Source organism: Chelonoidis abingdonii, chromosome 2 (genome assembly GCF_003597395.2).
Source record: "Chelonoidis abingdonii isolate Lonesome George chromosome 2, CheloAbing_2.0, whole genome shotgun sequence".
Classification (NCBI taxonomy): Eukaryota; Metazoa; Chordata; order Testudines; family Testudinidae; genus Chelonoidis; species Chelonoidis abingdonii.
The window spans coordinates 45,161,853-45,180,908 of NC_133770.1; the positions used below are offsets into that span (position 1 = coordinate 45,161,853).

Here is a 19,056-nt window from a genome sequence, read left to right on the forward strand (position 1 = left end):
CTTGTTCCAAATATTTTGCCCCCCACATCCACTCAGGTCTCTCAGTACTTCTGTAGACTAACTCGTTAACAAGCATCCTTATTTGTTTCTACCATATTATCAGATTTTGATCCAGTCTTTGTATGCCATGTTTGCACACAATATTAACATTTATTGTTATGTTCCCTTAAGCAAGAGCCTCCTTTTTCTCCTATCTCACACTGAGTGAACTCTCTGCAAACTTGGCATTTTCTTATGCATTAGGTGGGAAAATCACTTCTACCTGAATATTACTGTCCCACTAAGGAAACAAAGGATACTAGATGCAGCATAATAAAAAAAAATATTTCCAGCAAAGACACATACAGGTTGAACAGTTTTCACATCAAGGCTATCATCCTGTATTTCTGACTTCTTGATGCTTTTTCGAGTCGATTTCCTTCTCAAGCCATTTCCAATTGATTCTTTCAGTGCCACGCTGGTGGTGTTTTCAGCTTCTTCTTCTGACTGAACTTCAGTTCCTATTGTCTGAAATGGAGCACAATAGCATGCTAAGAAAATAATTTATTAATATAATATCTTGAACTTTCAAATGATTAAACTCAAGAGTAGCCAAAACCACTATTAACTAAATGGAATAATGATCAGCTCTGAATGATATATGGTAATCTAGTGGTGATAAAACAGATTAACTGTATTTCTGAAGATCCTCTCTGGGCTCATAGTCTGATCTGCCATTCTGACTCAGGCTGCGTAGAATCTAACCCCTCAAGAATGAAATAAGACAATTTGTTGAATAAAGTGCTGTTTATTGAGCTTGTTTCTTGTTTGTATTGAGTTCCATTGCATTGTTCTCTTAGGCTTTGGCTATTTTGGAACTTCCTTGGAAAACTTTTGTCATTTAGGTGTGGTTAAAAAAACACACACGCTGAATGACAAAAGTTTTACTGATGAAAAGCGTCAGTCTGAACAGCACTTTGTTGGCAGGAACTTTTTTGTCGGCAGAAAGTTTTTAGAGCTTTCTCCTGCTGACGAACAGCAGCTACACTGAGCACCTTTTAGCAGCGCGGTTGTAGTGGTACAGCAGTGTCACTAAAAGCGAGGTAATGTAGACAAAGCCTGCAGTATAAAGGAGATTTTAAAATGGCTGTAAACCAGTCACACCCACGTTAAGACCATTTCCATTATATAAGAACATAAGAACAGCTGTACCGGGTCAGACCAAAGGTCCATCTAACCCAGTATCTGTCTACCGACAGTGGCCAATGTCAGGTGCCCTAGAGGGAGTGAACCTAACAAGCAATGATCAAGTGGTCTCTCTCCTGTCATCCATCTCCGTCCTCTGACAAACAGAGGCTAGGGACACCATTCTTTACCCATCCTGGCTAATAGCCATTTATGGACTTAACCACCATGAATTTATCCAGTTCTCTTTTAAACACTGGTATAGTCCTAGTCCTCCACATACCTCCTCAGTGTAGAGTTCCACAGGGTTGAGGGCTCACTACACTGGTGAGAAGAACTTTCGCTTTTATTTGTTTTAAACCACGTGGCGGCTATTCAATTTCATCAATTGGCTGACCTAGTTCTTGTATTCCCATTTACAGGGTGGCACACGTAAGTAAAAATCACATTTTATGTGTCGCGCCTTACCACTTTCTCACATCACATCATGATTTATCAATATCTCCTCCCTATAATATATTCTCTTAGTCTCTCTTTTCTACACGCTGAAGAGCCTAAGCCTCTCTAATCTTTCGTCAATATGGGACCCTCTCCACAACCATAAAACTCATTTTAAAGTATGATCAAGAGGGGTAGCCGTGTTAGTCTGAATCTGTAAAGTCATCTTAGCACGAAGGGAGCCCCTGAATGCACCATTTTAATAAACCGACTGGAGAGCCACGTTTTGAAAGACATAGTATTGTCTCGTGGTGAATATCCCACTTCGTCACATGAATGTAGTGGAATTTCCAGGGCGCAGGTATATGTATATGCTAGCAAGCAACTAGCAGAATAAGAGGTTAGTTTCAATGCAGAAGGTATGAAGGGACCTGTTTTTTCACGACAATCTCTCTCGTCACGAGCGGGGAAGCTGCAGAACCGGAGTCTCTCGCTCCACGTCTATCACAGACGACAACACCTCACCGCTCACTCGCTCCTCAACCACATGAACGACTGACTGTCGCTCACACTTCTCTGCACACGCACTCGCAACCTGAACGCACTCCAGCAGTTTCTTCTTCTGAGTCTGGTCCTGAAAGTTTTCTTTGCTTGCAGGATGGCCACCTAAGGTCTGCTATAGTGTGGCAGGGAGGTTGAAGTGCTCTCCTTCAGTTTTTGTATACTTGCTCCCTAATATCTGATTTGTGCTCCATTTATCCTTCTTCCGTAGAGACTGTCCAGTTGGCCGATGTCATAAGCAGAGGGGCATTGCTGGCATATGATGGCGTATAATTTAACATTGTGGACGTGAGGTGATGAACCAGTGATGTGTGGCTGATCTGGTTAGGTCCTGCTGATGGTGTCGCCGGTAATAGATATGTGGGCAGAGTGGTATCGGGGTTTGTTGCATGGATTGATTCTGAGCTAGAGCTACTATGGTGCGGTGGTGCAGTTGCCTGGTGAGATACGTTTCAGGTTGGCAGGTTGCTGTGGGCAAGGATGGCCTGCCATCCAAGGCTGTGAAAGTGTGGGATCATTGTCCAGGATGAGTTGTAGATCCTGATATGCGTTGGAGGGGTTTTAGCTGGGGGGCTGTATGTGATGCCAGTGGAGTAACTGTTGGTTTTTTCTTGGGTTTTGTCTTGCAGTAGGAGGCCTTCTGGGTACACATCTGGCTCTGTTTTGATCTGTTTCCTAATTTCCTCGTGCGGGTATGTATTTTTGAAAGAATGGCCTTGGTGGAGATTTGTAGTGTTGGTTCTCTGTCGAGGGGTTAGAGCAGATGCGTTGTACCTCAGTTGCTTGGCTGTAGAGACAATGGATTGTGGTGATGTGCCCGGGATGAAGCTGAGGCATGAAGTAGGCCATAGCGGTCGGTAGGTTTTCGATATAGGTGGTGTTAATGGTGCCCATCACTTATTTTGCAACATGGTTCTAGAAATGACTAACCGCATAGAAATAAGGAACAGATCAACAGAGCCAGACGTGTACCCAGAAGCCCATCCTGCAGGGCAAAAAACTTCAGGGACCAGACTTCAAAGAAGAACTGTGAGCTTCAATTCATCTGCAAATTGACACCCATCCAGTCAGGGTTCGAACAAAAGACTGATGAATGTGCTTGCCAACTCAGAACTCAGTTTCTCCTCCCTTGGTTTTTCACAACTTCAACTACCTAGAACAGGGCCATCCTCCTGAATTGAACTAACCTCCGTTTCTCTACTTGCTTGCTAGCATAATATATATACACTGCCCTGGAAATTTCCACTAATTTCAATCGACGAAGTGGTATTCACCCGAAAGCTCATGCTCCAAACGTCTGTTGTCTATATAGGTGCCACAGGATTCTCTGCTTCTAATGTTTTAGTTGCCCCTTGTTCTGAACCTTTTCTTAGTTGCTGGAATATCTTTTTTTGAGGTGAGGAGACCAACATGCTGTACACATATTCCAAGATGTGGGGCGTACCATGGATTTATTATAAGGCAATATATATTCTCAGTCTTATTCTCTATCCTCTTTTTTTTAATGATTCTTAAACATCCTGTTGCTTTTTTGACTGCCTCTGCACACTGCATGGCCCTCTTAGAGAACTATCCACGATGACTACCAAGATCTTTTCCTGACTCTTGTAGCTAAATTAGCCCCCATCATATTGTATGTATAGTTGGGGTTATTTTTTCGCAATGTGCCACTACTTTACATTTATCACATATTAACATTTCATTTGCCATTTTGTTGCCCAATCACTTAGTTTTGTGAGATCTTTTTGAAGTTCTTCACAATCTGCTTTGGTTTTAACTATCTTGAGTAGTTTAGTATCATCTGCAAACTTTGCCACCTCACTGTTTACCCCTTTCTCCAGATCATTTATGAATAAATTGAATAGGATTGATCAGAGTGGTGCAGAATAATCTCAAAGTAAATGAGAATCAGGCTCATTGTGAGTAAAGTTAGCAGAAGTGAGTTCTCAGTGAGCATATTTCCAAATACTGAAGAAGGGAAGCAAAATCTCCCAACTACTATGTAACTCTATGAAAATTCTGGACTTAAAAGATAAAGAGGATGATGAAGATGGACCAGATTTAAAAGAAATTTCTGGAGCCAGATTCACCAGAGGCATGGATAAGTTCAGTAGATGGCTAAGTATTCAGAGTATCTATCAGAGCTAGGACTGACACAATTTGTCTTTACTTTTCCTCATTTAATTTGCTTTATCTCTAATCCAATATTCTTAGGACTTTTGGCCTCAAAATTCCCTTATTCATTTCCATTTATTTGCACTGATCCTGTGCATATTTTTGGAGCTTTCCCAGTTCTGCAATTTAGAGCTCTTCTGTCTCAAGCAACACTTTCTACTCTTTCCTCTACAGTTTCATTTTTGACAAAATGTTGTGAAGTTGGGGTTCTGATTGATAAAATCAAATATAAAATCAGCAACACAGAACATGATGAAACTTAGAAGACAGGTTACAGGAAAATTACCTGCATGTTAACAAGTTTGCAGTAAATTCCGTTTCTTTTCATCAGTTCATGATGGGTCCCTTGTTCTGTGATGACTCCATCTTCAAATGCAGCTATAAGATCTGCATTTCGGACTGTAGACAAACGATGAGCTACTACAATGGTGGTGCGGCCTTCTCTAGCCTAGAAATGGCACAAAAGTAGATTTAATAACTACATGTACATATAGATTTTTCATCTTCAGTGTAGAGCCAGTTGAAATATTTTGACTGAAATTTTCCCATTGTAAATTGTGGCTTTGTCAAATTTCAGTTTTCTGAATAGGTGAACTGAAACAAAAAGCAGTTTAAACATTTCAAAATTATTTTGTTTCAAATGTAGATCAGAAACAATCTTGTTTCAATATTTCAAAATATTCCTTTTTGATCAAAAATATTGAAACTTTTTGTATCAACATTGCCAATTCAAAACACATTTTGGAATTTTTATGTTTCAACTTTTTGTTCCAATTCAGAACAGAAAGTAATTTTGAAATGTTGAGGTTTCCAGGGAAAGGAAAGCCTGCGTTTTCCTAAAGCTCTACTTCAAAGCACTTTAGAATTCATTTAGTTAATGTTTGTAAAGTCCTGATTTTGCAACCCTTACTCAAGCTAAGTAAAAGCTACACCTGTAATTCTCTAAAATTTTCTCTATGAAGTTACTTCCATTACCCACCTGATTTTGGAGTTGTCTTAGTCTCACAAATTATATCTCAAATGCCTGAGTTAGCTGGTTTAAAAATCAGATGAGAGAAGGTTTTAAATGTCAATTTTAACACTAATTCTGGAATAAACTGATACAAGAATCTTACAGTCCAGCTAGAGGCTCCAAGCTATGTGTAATTCAGTTTAAATTCTTCAATGAACATCAATATTTCATTTGACTGTTTATTACGTTCCTTTCTGAAGAGACACCGAAGGTGCCAATAGTAACATGTGGTCTGTGCTGAGAAGAACAGCACCTAGATCTGACAGTTTAATATTGTTACGTAATTTTAAGGATTGAAATAATCTTTTACTCCCAATCCAAGAAATAACTTGTTTTAGCTGTATGTGAAGAGAATACTGTTGCTCTGATGTTAAAATCCACTCCCAACCACAAGTTAAGGATTGGAGGAGTTAGTATCTTATGAAAAAAGAATATGACACTGATAACCTGACAATTTCAAGGTATCTAAGAAGACTCCTATAAGTTAGAAGCAAACCCTAACAGAAGATAATTAAGTATAAGTATAAAAGAGCCAGATGGTTCTCTCTGCAAGAGCAGAAACTATAAACTGAGCAGATCTTTGAGAGGGACTGGAAGGAGGAGTCCTCCTTTTCTAGACCTGAGTCTGGAGTTGAGCAATAGCTAGCTGAGGGGTTTGGAAACCTCAGCTGTCCCCCTGCATGGCAGGTCTTCCCCAGAGTTCTAGGATCTGTAGGCTCCCAATTCCATGACAGTGAGAGTAGAAGTCTGAGAACCCAAAGGATTTCCAGACTCCAGTTTTTTGGACTGCTGAGCTCCCAACTCCATGCAGGAAGCATGGAAGCCCTCCCATGGCACAACTGCCCAAGCAGGGGCCAAGGACCCTGGAAGCCCAGGCTTCTGGCCCCAGAGCAGCCTGTATGGAATATCATTAAAAAAATGTACAATCAGATGTACTGATGGAAAGCTCTCTGTTAAGATTTCAGAGGATCCAGATTCACAGTTTGGACAAGTGAATGCTCTCCAGACAATGTGCCTCCGTCAACCCAATCACGTCTAGCAGGAGTTACGAACTGGAAGAGAGGTTCCTGACTGTGCATGCTGGGAAAAGGCTTCAGGGAGCAGAGACACTATGTGAATATTGGAGAATTTGGATAAAATTATAAATTTCAAAAGGGCTCAGTTTTGCCTCTAAGGCACAGACCTGCATTGGTAGGATAGAGTAGAGCTACGTTGCTCCAGGAGCACCACGGGGAGGTATTCTGACTCACAGAGGCACATGATGAACATCAAGAGCATGATTATTGTGCTGGCAATTTAGGGGATCACATAATTCTTATCCTGTCAGACGTCCCTCAGTCCAGCTTAATCAAATAGAAGACTGATGGGGATTCAATTTCTATTGTAGCTGATGGCGTTTACTCCATGAATGCCTGGCTCATGGCAAATCTTTCAGAGGTAAATTATAATGTTTTCTCCCCCACGCTTCACACAACAGCAGATCCTTCTCTGAAAAATCTTGTGTCTCAAAGAGGAGATGCAGATGTCTGGATAGATCAGGAGTCACACTGATATATGTGCCACAAAAGGCATGTGATAGAATCCTGGATTGCATAATATTGCCAAGAAGCACATGGTGCGACTGATCAAGGGCTGGGTGTACATATATCTGGTCCAAATCATCAGCTAGACAAATGTTTCCCAGCCTACCCCAGTACCTGTGGCAGACACACCAGAAAGACCAGGCAGAGGCTGATGGAACCTCATTTTGGAAGTATGTACTGTACATGAAATCATGCTTACCCATAAAGTAATATGAATACTCACATAAGGAGACCAAGAAAGAATGGGGAAAGAAGTTTCAAGGATGTGGTTGAGTAATAAGTTGGAACTATATTGTAAACATGGGCATGTGCACAATACAGACAACAAAGAATACAGGATAGGCAAAGATCTGTGTAGCCAACTGCCTTAAACAATTAGGGTAAAATTTTAAAAAATGTCGAAGTGATTAAGTAAATGTAACCCTTAGTGAAGCCATTTAGCTAAATATATTGCTGGTGAGTTAGAATTTCAAATTGTGTTTTTAAATGTATTTATTTTAAAAGCATTTCAGTGTACCCTCAAGTCAATGGCAAATAAATATAAATTATATATAAATTAAAATTTACCTCAGAAAATTTAGCTCACACCTGCTTATGCAAAATTTGAAAAGTTTAAAGATTTTTGTTTTAAAGTTATACAGACCTTATCCAGTGCTGTTTGCACAACTGATTCACTTTCAGTGTCCAAAGCTGAAGTTGCCTCATCGAGCAGAAGAATCTTGGGGTTGCGAACCAGAGCTCGTGCAATAGCTATTCTCTGTTTCTGACCCCCACTCAGTTGTGCCCCTCTTTCTCCCACCATGGTTTCAAACTTCTGCAAACGTATTGATAGGTTTTCAGATCTCTCAATGACATATTTATTTTAACATGTAATACTATTAAAAGACAGTGTAAAGACAGAGATGTGCTCAATCTGCAATGTCCACAAAATCTTTTTCTTTTACCAAAGTACAGCCAAGGAGACTGTATCATAAGCAGGTTATATGATTTTATCTTCCTATTTTTTGTGTTTGCAGGATTCTGATATTTTTCAGTCTAAAGCAGGGGTTCTCAGACTTCATTCCACTGCGACCCCCTTCTGAGAACAAAAATTACTATGTGTCCCCAGGAGTGAAGACTGAAGCCTGAGCCTGCCCAAGCCCTGCTGCCCCAGGCACAGTGTGTGTGTGTGTGAAAGCCGAAGCCCAAGGGGTTTAGCCCCAGGCAAGGGGCCTGTAAACTGAGCCCTGCCACCCAGGGCTGAAGGTCTCTGCCTTCAGCTTCAACTCTGGGCAGTGGGGTTCAGGTTTCAATCCTGGGCCCAGCAAGTCTAAACCAACCCTGGTAACCCCATTAAAACAGGGTTGCAACCCACTTTGGGGTCCTGACCCACAGTTTGATAACTGCTGGTCTAAACCATCTGCAAAGTATTCATCAAACCATGACTTGCAGATTTAAAATTACTTTGATTCTATCATCTTTCAAGCAAGATGTGAAAAAGCCCTGGCAAGGTTGGAATTGGCAATTATAGATTTAGCTCACTCTAACTTCTGAGTTATGGAAACTCCTTTTAAGGAGCTATTTGGTATTAGAAGGTTTAATAGAGAAGAATTTGACAACAGAGTTGACTTGCTTACATCAGGCAGTTTCATGATAAAGTCAAAGGCATTGGCTTCCTTGACAGCTTTTTCAATCTCTTCCATCGTGACATCTTCACGGCCATAGCGGATGTTTTCTGCAATAGTAGTAGCGAATAGCACAGGTTCCTGATTCACCACACCAATAATCTCCCTCAGATATCTTAAATTTAGGGTCTTAATATCCTGCCCATCAATAGTAATCTAAATGTAAAGAAAATTAAAACATGGATGTAAATGTCCCAATCAAGGATATACACTCCTCCAAGATTACCTATATTATTTAGGAAGACATTTGTATTTTGCCATCTAAACATCAGCAGTCAGGCCACTGCTAAACATTACAGTAATTTGATATATAAAGCATCCAGCTCAGTTCAGATGTCTTACCATGCCCTTCTCTGGATCATAAAATCTCTGGATCAGTTGAACAGTTGTACTTTTCCCACAGCCACTGCTACCAACCAAGGCTACTGTCTGGCCACAATTAACCTTCAGGTTCAAGCCTTTCAATATCTACATAAGAAAATAATAATGAAAAAAATTAACAAAAACATAATGGGTCAATTTCTGGTCTTCCTTACTCCATACAAATCTGGAGAAAGTCCAGCGACTTCAGTGGAATTTCTCCAAATTTTCAGCAGAACTTGGTTCAATATCAGTACATTGCACAATATAGTTGCTATTTACACCAGGGCTCACTTTGCGTTTTCTGCTGAACCATTGCCACATATACATACTACATTCTGTCTTTATGTAGTAGCATCCTCATTTATTAGCCATACCCTTTTTATGAGCATTTACCATGCAACCTGGAGGGTGAACTAATTGTAGTAGAACCAATATATGGCGAACACAGACATATCAAAACATGTCTGTTTTGTTGTGATGCAAAAGCTTCTTTTCTTGCTTTGAATTCCCTACAGTTGTACTCATTCATATGGGAATTTTTACACTTGTCTATACTGGCAAAATTGATAGCCATAATTTACCCCGATGGGGAATTATGACAATAAAAGTTGGTAGTGTAGATGTGGCCAAAGTCTTAACCAACGCTAGGGAAATTTTGCAATATCATTACTAATATTGCTCTACTACTGATAGCAAAATTGAGATCCATTATGTAGATGGGATGCTAGCATCTTACGTACAATGTTGATTAGCCCTGTTCTGAACATTTCTAGATAATACATTGCTTAAAATGCCAGCAGCTCTTATACAGTTGGGTTCCCAACTTTGCTGTCACCTGTGAATCTGAACAAGTGCTCTCAATGGTGGCAAATCTTTGAAAATGTCCCAAATGTAGATAAAGCTTTAGTGAATGCCAACACTAGGGGACTTTACAGAAAAATACTCACCAATGAAGGGATGCTTTTTGGAGGATTCCCTAATGAAGACATGACCTTTGAGTGGAGTTTCTTCCCTTTACTATAAACAGGTTTTCTTGGACTAATCCTTTTGAATGCAGCATTTCACAGCTAAAGTTGGTGTGAAGTGCTGCATTCCATGGGGATTTAATCTTTCCTACCTCCTCTGCTCAACCAGAGAGGCAGAGCAGGGAAGATGCCATTAAACTCTGTGGTGGAAGAGCAAAAGAAGAATCCCTTCGCAGGCTTTCAGTTTTACAGTACTGCCCTACTCCTGACTGGAAATGGATTCCTGGTCTACACAGAAGGGCCCTTGTGGCTGTCAGCACTACCTACCCAACTTCAGGGAATGAAGAGAGCTCTTGAAAACCTATGCTGAGATGAAGATATGGAGATCTGCCACTTGGGCATTTTCATGTTACACTGAAAATTAATTTTAGTACTTCTTTAGGGGGGAAATAGAAGCTAATAATGCTTAATTATAAGAGAGCTCTTCTGTAATGCCATAGGAAGGAAGTAATTAAATTTAACAGAAACTGACATTACCTAATGAAAATATATTGTATTTAAACACATTTTAACAGACTTATACCATAGATACTTGTGGAGGTCTTTATACCATCATTCTTACTGGGCTAAAATAAATATTTTTTCTCGATATAAATATATTAGCAGATGGGATTGGGTTTATAATAGCAACAGATCCTTTAACTTTTGTGCAAAGCCACTCTGGATCTGTTTCCACTAGGAAAACTAAGTAATTTCTTAACTTAAGTTAGCTAGCCTGAGGTAAAATCCTAGTGAAGACAAGGCAGTTTGTGGTTTTCACACAAGTTAGCAGTACAAGCTAAAGAGAGAGGTTTTTGCTAACTCCACCTTTTGAAAATGTATTTATAGTGATGTTTCCCTGTCACTAAATGATCAATTTATCTTTAATTTGGAATGTATGTGATCTTCATTTCCAGTACCTTTACATCTTGCCTAGATGGATAATTGAAGTAAACATCACGGAATTCCAAATTCCCTCTAATGTGGTCTGGTTTGTAGCCAGTCTCTGAAAAACTGTCAATTTGAGGTTCCTAGATAGAACAAAACACCAAATAGAAATGAAAAGGAAGAAAAGAGTAAATTTGATCATGTTTCCTAATGACATTCTCATTACATTATGCCACCTGCTAAAAGTCTTAGAACAGAACGTAATTATTTAGCGATATTAAGTGTAATTTTTTGGTGGCTTGGGTGAAATCAACAATTACACTGGGAGGTGAGGCTTCCAACCCATGTCACCAGTATTACCTGTTTTGTCTCTTCATTACTCTGCTCCTTAGCTACATATGCAATAGAGGGGGAGAGAACTTTGAAAAAAAAGAACCAGTAAAAACTTTTGTTTGAATTTAGTAGACAACATTGGAGATTGAGTTCCTCTATTTATCCACAGGACAGCTGCAGCACAGCTGGCAGCAATCTTTATCACATTGCCTCACCCTGACCTGGATGGATCACCTCTAGGAAGATAAGGCCTTGTCTACACTGCCACTTTACAGCGCTGAAACTTTCTTGAGCAGGGGTGTGAAAAAACATGGCAGTGTAGACATATGCCTCTTCATGCTTCAGCTATCATTCCAGAGGCAGGGCCGGCTCCAGGCACCAGCGCAACAAGCAGGTGCTTGAGGCTGCCAACGGAAAGAGGTGTGTTCTTCAGCAGCAATTCGGCAGCGGGTCCCTCAGTCCCTCTCGAAGGGAATGACCTGCTGCTGAATTTGCCGCCAAAGAATGAAGCAGTGGCAGCAGAGCTGTTGCCGAAGTGCCGCCAATCGCAGCTTTTTTTTTTTTTTTTTTTTTTGTGGTGCCGCATATGGCGCCAAAAATGCTGGAGCTGGCCCTGTCCAGAGGACAGGCTTCCATGCTTATGATGCTCGTTAAAAAAATAACGTGTTAATTAAATTTGTAACTGAACTCCTTGGAGGAGAATTGTATGTCTCCTGCTCTGTTTTACCCACATTCTGCCATATATTTCATGTTATAGCAGTCTCGGATGATAACCCAACACATGTTGTTCGTTTTAAGAACACTTTCACTGCAAATTTGACAAAATGCAAATAAGATACCAATGTGAAATTTCTAAAGATAGCTACAGCACTCGACCCAAGCTTCAAGAATCTGAAGTTTCTTCCAAAATCTGAGAGGGACGGGATGTGGAGCATGCTTTCAGAAGTCTTAAAAGAGCAAAACTCTGATGCAGAAACTACAGAACCCATACCACCAAAAAAGATAATCAACCTTCTGTTGGTGTCATCTGACTCAGATGATGATGAAAATGAACATGCATTGGTCCACACTGCTTTGGATCATTATCGAGCAGAATCCATCATCAGCATGGACGCATGTCCTCTGGAATGGTGGTTGAAGATGAAGGGACATATGAATCTTTAGCACATCTGGCACGTAAATATCTTGCAACACCGGCTACAATAGTGCCATGCAAACACCTGTTCTCACTTTCAGGTGACATTGTAAACAAGAAGCAGGTAGCATTATCTTCTGCAAATGTAAATCAACTTGTTTGTCTGAACAACTGGCTGAACAAGAAGTAGGACTGATTGGACTTGAAGGCTCTAAAGTTTGACATTGTTTTATTTTTGAATGTAGGGGTTTTTTGTGCATAAGTCTACATTTGTAAGTTCAACTTTCATTATAAAGAGATTGCACTACAGTACTTGTATTAGGTGAATTGAAAAATACTATTTCTTTTGTTTTTTACAGTGCAAATATTTGTAATAAAAATAAAGTGAGCACTGTACACTTTGTATTCTGTGTTATAATTGAAATCAATATATTTGAAAATGTAAAATATCCAAAAATATTTAAATAAATGGTATTCTATTATTGTTTAACAGCATGATTAATCAAGATTAATTTTTTTAATTGCTTGACAGCCTTATTCAAAATATTTTTATCTTCTTAAGCCCCAATTCTCAAGTTCTCAGTCCATGGAACTTCCATTGGCTTTTAAATGAAGTCAGTGGGAGTTCCAAGTTTTGAAGGCTTGCCTAATCTAGCCCTTAGGCCTTGTCTTCTATACTTTTTTGAGAAAACGCTCACAATTGCGCCATCAGTGGTGCAGCTCCACTGGCTATAACAATAGCTGCAGCACTAGTATAGACTGTGAAGCAGAGTTTTTAATCACTATTACTTCTAGCCCTATCCTGAGCAGATCTGGAATCTTTGGTTGTAAAAACAGCAGCAAGCATGTAAGCCCCACCTACACTAGTACTCCAATCATTGCTACCACCAGTGCAGCAAGAGTTGGAAATTTTAGAAAAAACAGATTAGTGTAGGCAGAGCAACTGACTGATAAATACACCTCCCACAGTGTCATTGCTTACATACACACATTCCTATTTATAAGAAAACAAATAATCTGTTTCACATTTTGGACATTACAGTAGATGTTAAACTGTCAAATAACTGGAAGTAAACCAGGGATTGACTCAGACCTGTAAATTATGAATATCTAAAGACATATAATATCACAAAAAACTAAGCTTAGACTCACAAGACCCATTACTGGTTTCTCCTCTTTCTTGTTTAGACTCTCAGTAAAAAAATATTTGATTATGCAAGTTTCACAAGGATTTTTGGGGTTTGATTTTCAGTTTTGCTTTAATCTGGCCTCCTTTTTGACTCTGCAGTGTTGCAAGTAGAAACAATTGCAGGCACAAATTTGCACCTACAATTTTATTCATGAGTGTACATGATGCTATTTAAATATCTAAGTATCTCATTGCCACACCATGTCAGATAATTAGACATTTAAATGACTTCAAATTGCACTCACAATTTTTTGTGCCTGCTAATCACAGACCCAGAAAGAGAGCCATGACTTAAAAAAATCTGACTCACTTTATTTTCAAATGATAGTCATAGCAAAGATACTTACATTGTCTATGATATTAAAGATTGCATAGGCAGCTCCCCTTGCATTAGCAAATGCCTCCATACCTGGTGCAGTCTGTCCAACACTAAATGCTCCAATTAATATAGCAAAAAAGACCTAAACAAAAAAATTACAAGAATCCTACCAGGTTATCCAGTCATCAAACTGTAATGAGGTAACTACATTTATTCATGAATATTTACTAATATTAGTGCAAAAGCTTTCATGTCTGTTATACACGTTCAGCATGTCTAGATTCAAAGATGAAAAGAAAGGAAGGGCAGCTACTGAGGCAAAAGATAAAGGACAAGAGGAAGAAAAGGGACTCTAAGATGGGAATCATGTTCCTTCATGAGATGATCCCAAGATAGATATTGCTTAGACTCGGGTGCTGATGCTTAGGACAAGCCAGAGATGGTTTGAGGCGTTAGGTTAACCTCCCTACAGACGTAAGTAAACAAATCTGTATATAATAAACAGGACAACCAACCTTTAGGGACTGAGTCTTTTTACTGCTAAAAATATTTTAAATGTTAACTGGCTTTTTGACCAAAACAAATGTTTTAATGGAAAATTTTCATTTTTGTCATGATTTTCCCATTTTTGACAAAAGGATAGAAACCGAAACTTTTCACCAAAAATGCTTTTCAGAAACTGAAAATCTTTTGCGTTTCAGTTGCTTCGTCACTCCCTCCTGCAAACTGAAAAAAATTCATGGGAAGTTTTGAAAAGACTGGCATTTTTTTAATAGCTTTATTCTCCTATCTGACCAAACAGGTTTTCTCCATCTTCTTGGGAAAATAGAGAGGAAGTCCTTCTGACAGTATCTTTCTTTAGAAATTCTTCTCTTTTACAAGACTCCACTTTTGATGACCCGCTCCTTTGTTGCTCAAGCTTATGGTTTTATGGTAAGAGTTTTAGTATCATGTGGGCTGGTTTTATGTCTCTGTGTGTCTGGAGTTATTGTGTGTGCTGGTTGTGTTGTTGTGGGGGGCAGGTGGTTCCCTGAGCAGACAGCTCTCTGGGAACACAGCTCTAAGAAACAGTAAACTGATGACTCAGGTGAGTGTGCGAGTCATGCTAGGAGATTTGTATTGATTTATGTGAAAGTTGTGCCTGAGGAATTTGTATTTTGTTGTACGGGTGGCATATTAATGTCTGAAGAACTGTGGTACTGAGGCTAAATACTCCATCATTTGTGCAGTCTCGTGCAAATTAGCTGTAGAATAAGGGTGATGATTGGTTGAGTTACCTCAGATATCACACACCATTTTTGTGTGTAGACAGGGTTGTAGTGAGTCATTCTCCAAAGACAATTCTGTTACTCTTTCAGCTTCCCTAAACTATGCAAAGTTCCAGCTTCCCTTTTATAGAGAACTCAGGAATGAGGGTGCATTAGGGCTATAAATGTCCCAGACAGTCTGCCCCATCCACTGGAAGCAGTTTTTAAAGCTCCTTTTGACTCAGAAGTAAAACAGAATATGTTTAATGTATTTTTAAAAGAATATCTTTTCCAATCTCTGTCAGTTGGTTTCAGAAGGTTAAAGTATCCCAGGCCTACTACCAGCAAACACAGAGCCAAACATTTTAGACACAGTTCATATTTGCATGACACTGACATGGTTGTTACATTAGGAGCAGAATCTAAATCTAAAGCTGCTCGGGCAGCCCCTGGGCCAGCTGCACTGGCTGCTGCTGGGGCAGTCTCAGGTCAATATGTCCCCCCTCCCCAGCAGCATGAGTTTGTGTGTGGGAGAGAGCTGGGGCAGGAGGTTGGGGCATGAGAGGGGGTGAGGGCTCTGGATGGTGCTTACCTCGGGAGGCTCCTCAGAAGCAGCGACATGTCCCTCCCTCTGCTCCTAGGCAAAGGTGCGGCCAGGCAGCTCTGCGTGAAGCCTCTGCCTGCAGGCGCCGCCCCAGCAGCTCCCATTGGCCATGGTTTCTGGCCAATGGGAGCTGCAGAGCTGGTGCTCATGGGGGGAGGCAGCGCACAGAGCCCTCTGGCCGCGCCTCTGCCTAGAAGCTGAGGGACATGTCGCTACTTCTGGGGAGCCAAGTAGGGAGCTTGTCAGCCGTTCCAACCCCCCACTCTGAGCAGCAGTGTGGGTCCCAGGCTGTCCCCTCATAGGGCACCCCTGGCATCCCTGGGCCGTCCCCCTCAGATCACCCAAGATTTAGTCCAGGATATATAGTACAATTATGGACAGGTCACGGGCAGTGAATTTTTGTTTACTGCCCGTGACCTGTCCATGACTTTTACTAAAAATACCTGTGACTAAAATGTAGCCTTAGTCATGGCTGACTGGAAATGAAGTAAACTTCTTGTGAGGGAGTGAATGTCAGTGTGGAAATATGTGTCCTGAAGGTTGAGAGTTGCAAACCAATCCCCAGAATCTAGAGAGAGAATTATAAGTGCAAAGGCCACCATCCTGAATTTCTGGTGTTTCATATAGTTATTGAGGTGTGTGAGATCTAATATTAGTCTCCATCCTCCATCCTTTTGGGGGCCAGAAAATACTTGGAATAGAACCCTTTCTTTCTGTGCTGAAGTGAACAGGTTCTATGGCTTCTTAACATAGAAAAGAGGCAATCTCCTGATTCAGCAATTTATCATGAGATCTGTCCCAGAAAAGGAACAGGAAGAGGGAATGGGAGAGAGAGACAGAGGTAAAATGGAAGGAATAATTGGATGTTACAACCTCCAAAGCCATTTGTCAGATGTTATTGTTTCCCAAGCAGATAAAAAATGAGAGAGGTGGAATCCAAAAGGGGGAAAGAGGGCTAGAGATTGCAACAGTAGATTCTTGTGAAATGGAAGATTTGGACTCTCGACCAAGCCATGAAAAGTGATGCTTGGACAATGCAAGTGGCTGCGATGAAGTGGTTATAAAAATGGATGGTTTCTTCTTTGAATACCTAGATCTCTTAGCTAGAAGCTCAGGTGGTTTGTGAAAACCAAAAAATTGAGCTGGGCGTGACCTCTGCACTGTTTGAGACTTGCTATATTTTTCTTATTTGCTGATGCATAGATCCTCAGGGATCTGATAGTGGGTCCCAAACCTTCAGTCTGTAAAGTGAATCGTCCATACAGTCAGAAAACAATTTATGACCATCAAAGGGAAGGGCCTGTACAGAAAACCAGATAGTTGGTGCCAAGTTGCTCATCACATCATGATTGCAGAGGATATGGATCGGACTGCATCCAAGCATATGGATCAGGCTGCATCAATTGCATCCAAAGAAGCCCATAGAAATGTCTCCACCAAGAGCTGACCCTCGCTTGTGAGGGCCTTTAAATTCTCTCATTGTTCTTCTGGCAAATATTCAGTATAGTAATTCCTCGCTTAATGTTGTAATGTTCCTGACTTTAAGCAAAATGATGTTAAGTGAATCCAATTTTCCCCTTGGAACCTAACCCTCCCCCCCCATTTACATTAATTCTTATGGGGGGGAGGGTTAGGTTCCAAAAAAGACGTGTGTGTGTGTGTGTGTGTGTATAAATACACACACACACACACACACACATACACACAGTATAAGTTTTAAACAAACAATTTAAGACCATACATAACAATGATGATTGTGAAGCTTGGTTGAGGTGGTAGACTCAGAGGATAGAAGAGGGTGGGATATTTCCCAGGGAATGCCTTGCTGCTAAATGATGAACTAGCACTCTGCTGAGTCCTCAGGGGTTAACATATTGTTGTTAATGTAGCCTCATACCCTACAAGGCAGCATGAACGGAGGTAGAAGACACAATAGATGCATGGCTGCAGTTGCAAACATTCCCTGAGGAAACTGAACGTGATGATGAACACACATTAAGTGAGGAATTACTGTAGACTTGTTTAGACATGATGGTTTTCTATTCAAAATTGTATTGTCACAGAGGAATAGCTTTTGCAACTGAAAAGATCAAGGCTCTTCTGCTCTTTGCTATAGGGAGTAGCTTTTCTGTTATGCTGCCTCCTACATTCATTAACAGCATCTACAACCAAGGAATTTGGTGACAGATGTGAAAATAAAAATTCGAAATCCTTGGCTGGGACATAATATTTTTGGTCGGCATACTTGCAAGTCAGGAGTGCTGTAACTGGAGTTTACCAGTTGGTCTTGACCAGTACTATAAGAGCCGTGTTAATTGGAAGTGCCACATGTGCTGAAGCAGAGGTCTGTAAAATATCCAGGAGTTTATCATGGGAGTCCTGGGATTGCTCAAGAGGAATCTAAAGTGCATCTGCTTCATTAGCTGCTGGAATTGCCTGAATTCATCTGCCATTGAAGATGGTACAGGCATTTCAGCCTCATCGAGTCATGACAAGGACAGATTCATCTGAGGTGTTACTTCCTGATAAGCCCTTGCCTCTTGTTCTTCAAAGGTGTCCTCTACTGTTTCTGACTGGTAAGGAGGGAGTGAAGGTATGGGAGAGCAAAAATGTCTATGCTCCCTGCAGGGGGAAAGCAGGGCCCTTAGAAATTGCTGACAATACAGGACCCATGGATCCCAGTAAGACCAATAAGGTGGACCATAAGGCATAAGTGCAGGTAGCCACTGTTGGTTACCCTAGGTGGTCAGAGGTCAAGGTCACCTCTCCTTCTTTCTCCCTGTATGTGGAGGAGAATAACATTCCTTTGAGTAAATAGGAGATCCCCAAACAGAGAGTTGCAAGTCACAGTCATTCGTATATTCCATGGGAGGTGATAAGTGCTTTCCCTGGATGGAAGAAGATGGGGAACCAGAGGGTCCTGACAAGAAAGGTGCTGTCAGTGGCTCATTGGATCTTGGTACTGAGAGATGAGCAAAACTAGACAGTAAAGGAAACTCAATTCATTGGGTACAAAGAGGCCTCTTGAGTAACAGAACTCCTGTGGCACCAGAGGAACAATGGAGGTCAAAATTAACTGCAACTAGCTAGTATTTGCTGTAAGGTGAACCTGTGCAAGCATAGATTCAGATGGAGCAGTCCAGGGTGGTGAAGTAGATACTGAGGGTACTAAGGAGCCAGACAGTGACAATCTCTTTGTCATAGAATGTCTGCTGAGATAGTTGTGAGTGACTACCTGTAGCAGAGGATCTCTTCAGTACCAATTCTTTTCTGGAAGAGCTTTTAGAAGCATTAGATACCTTCATGGTACCAGATGTACTTGGAGCCTCAGTAATACTCCACTTGGGGTCTGCGGTCTCTGCTTTAAGGAGATCTAA

The 19,056-nt window shown here is 40.7% G+C and overlaps 1 protein-coding gene across 1 annotated transcript in view; it reads right to left on the reverse strand.

Moving 5' to 3' along the window:
* LOC116839971 (phosphatidylcholine translocator ABCB4-like) overlaps positions 1 to 19,056 on the reverse strand; it is an 80,869-nt gene that overhangs the window by 39,361 nt on the left and 22,452 nt on the right. Inside the window, exons 8-14 of the mRNA XM_032806284.2 lie at positions 13,857 to 13,970; positions 10,885 to 10,995; positions 8,940 to 9,065; positions 8,550 to 8,753; positions 7,577 to 7,747; positions 4,625 to 4,786; positions 346 to 507 (exon numbers count right to left, since the gene is read on the reverse strand). Of these exons, the coding sequence (XP_032662175.2) occupies positions 346 to 507; positions 4,625 to 4,786; positions 7,577 to 7,747; positions 8,550 to 8,753; positions 8,940 to 9,065; positions 10,885 to 10,995; positions 13,857 to 13,970 (1,050 nt within the window). The remainder of the gene's footprint in view (positions 1 to 345; positions 508 to 4,624; positions 4,787 to 7,576; positions 7,748 to 8,549; positions 8,754 to 8,939; positions 9,066 to 10,884; positions 10,996 to 13,856; positions 13,971 to 19,056) is intronic.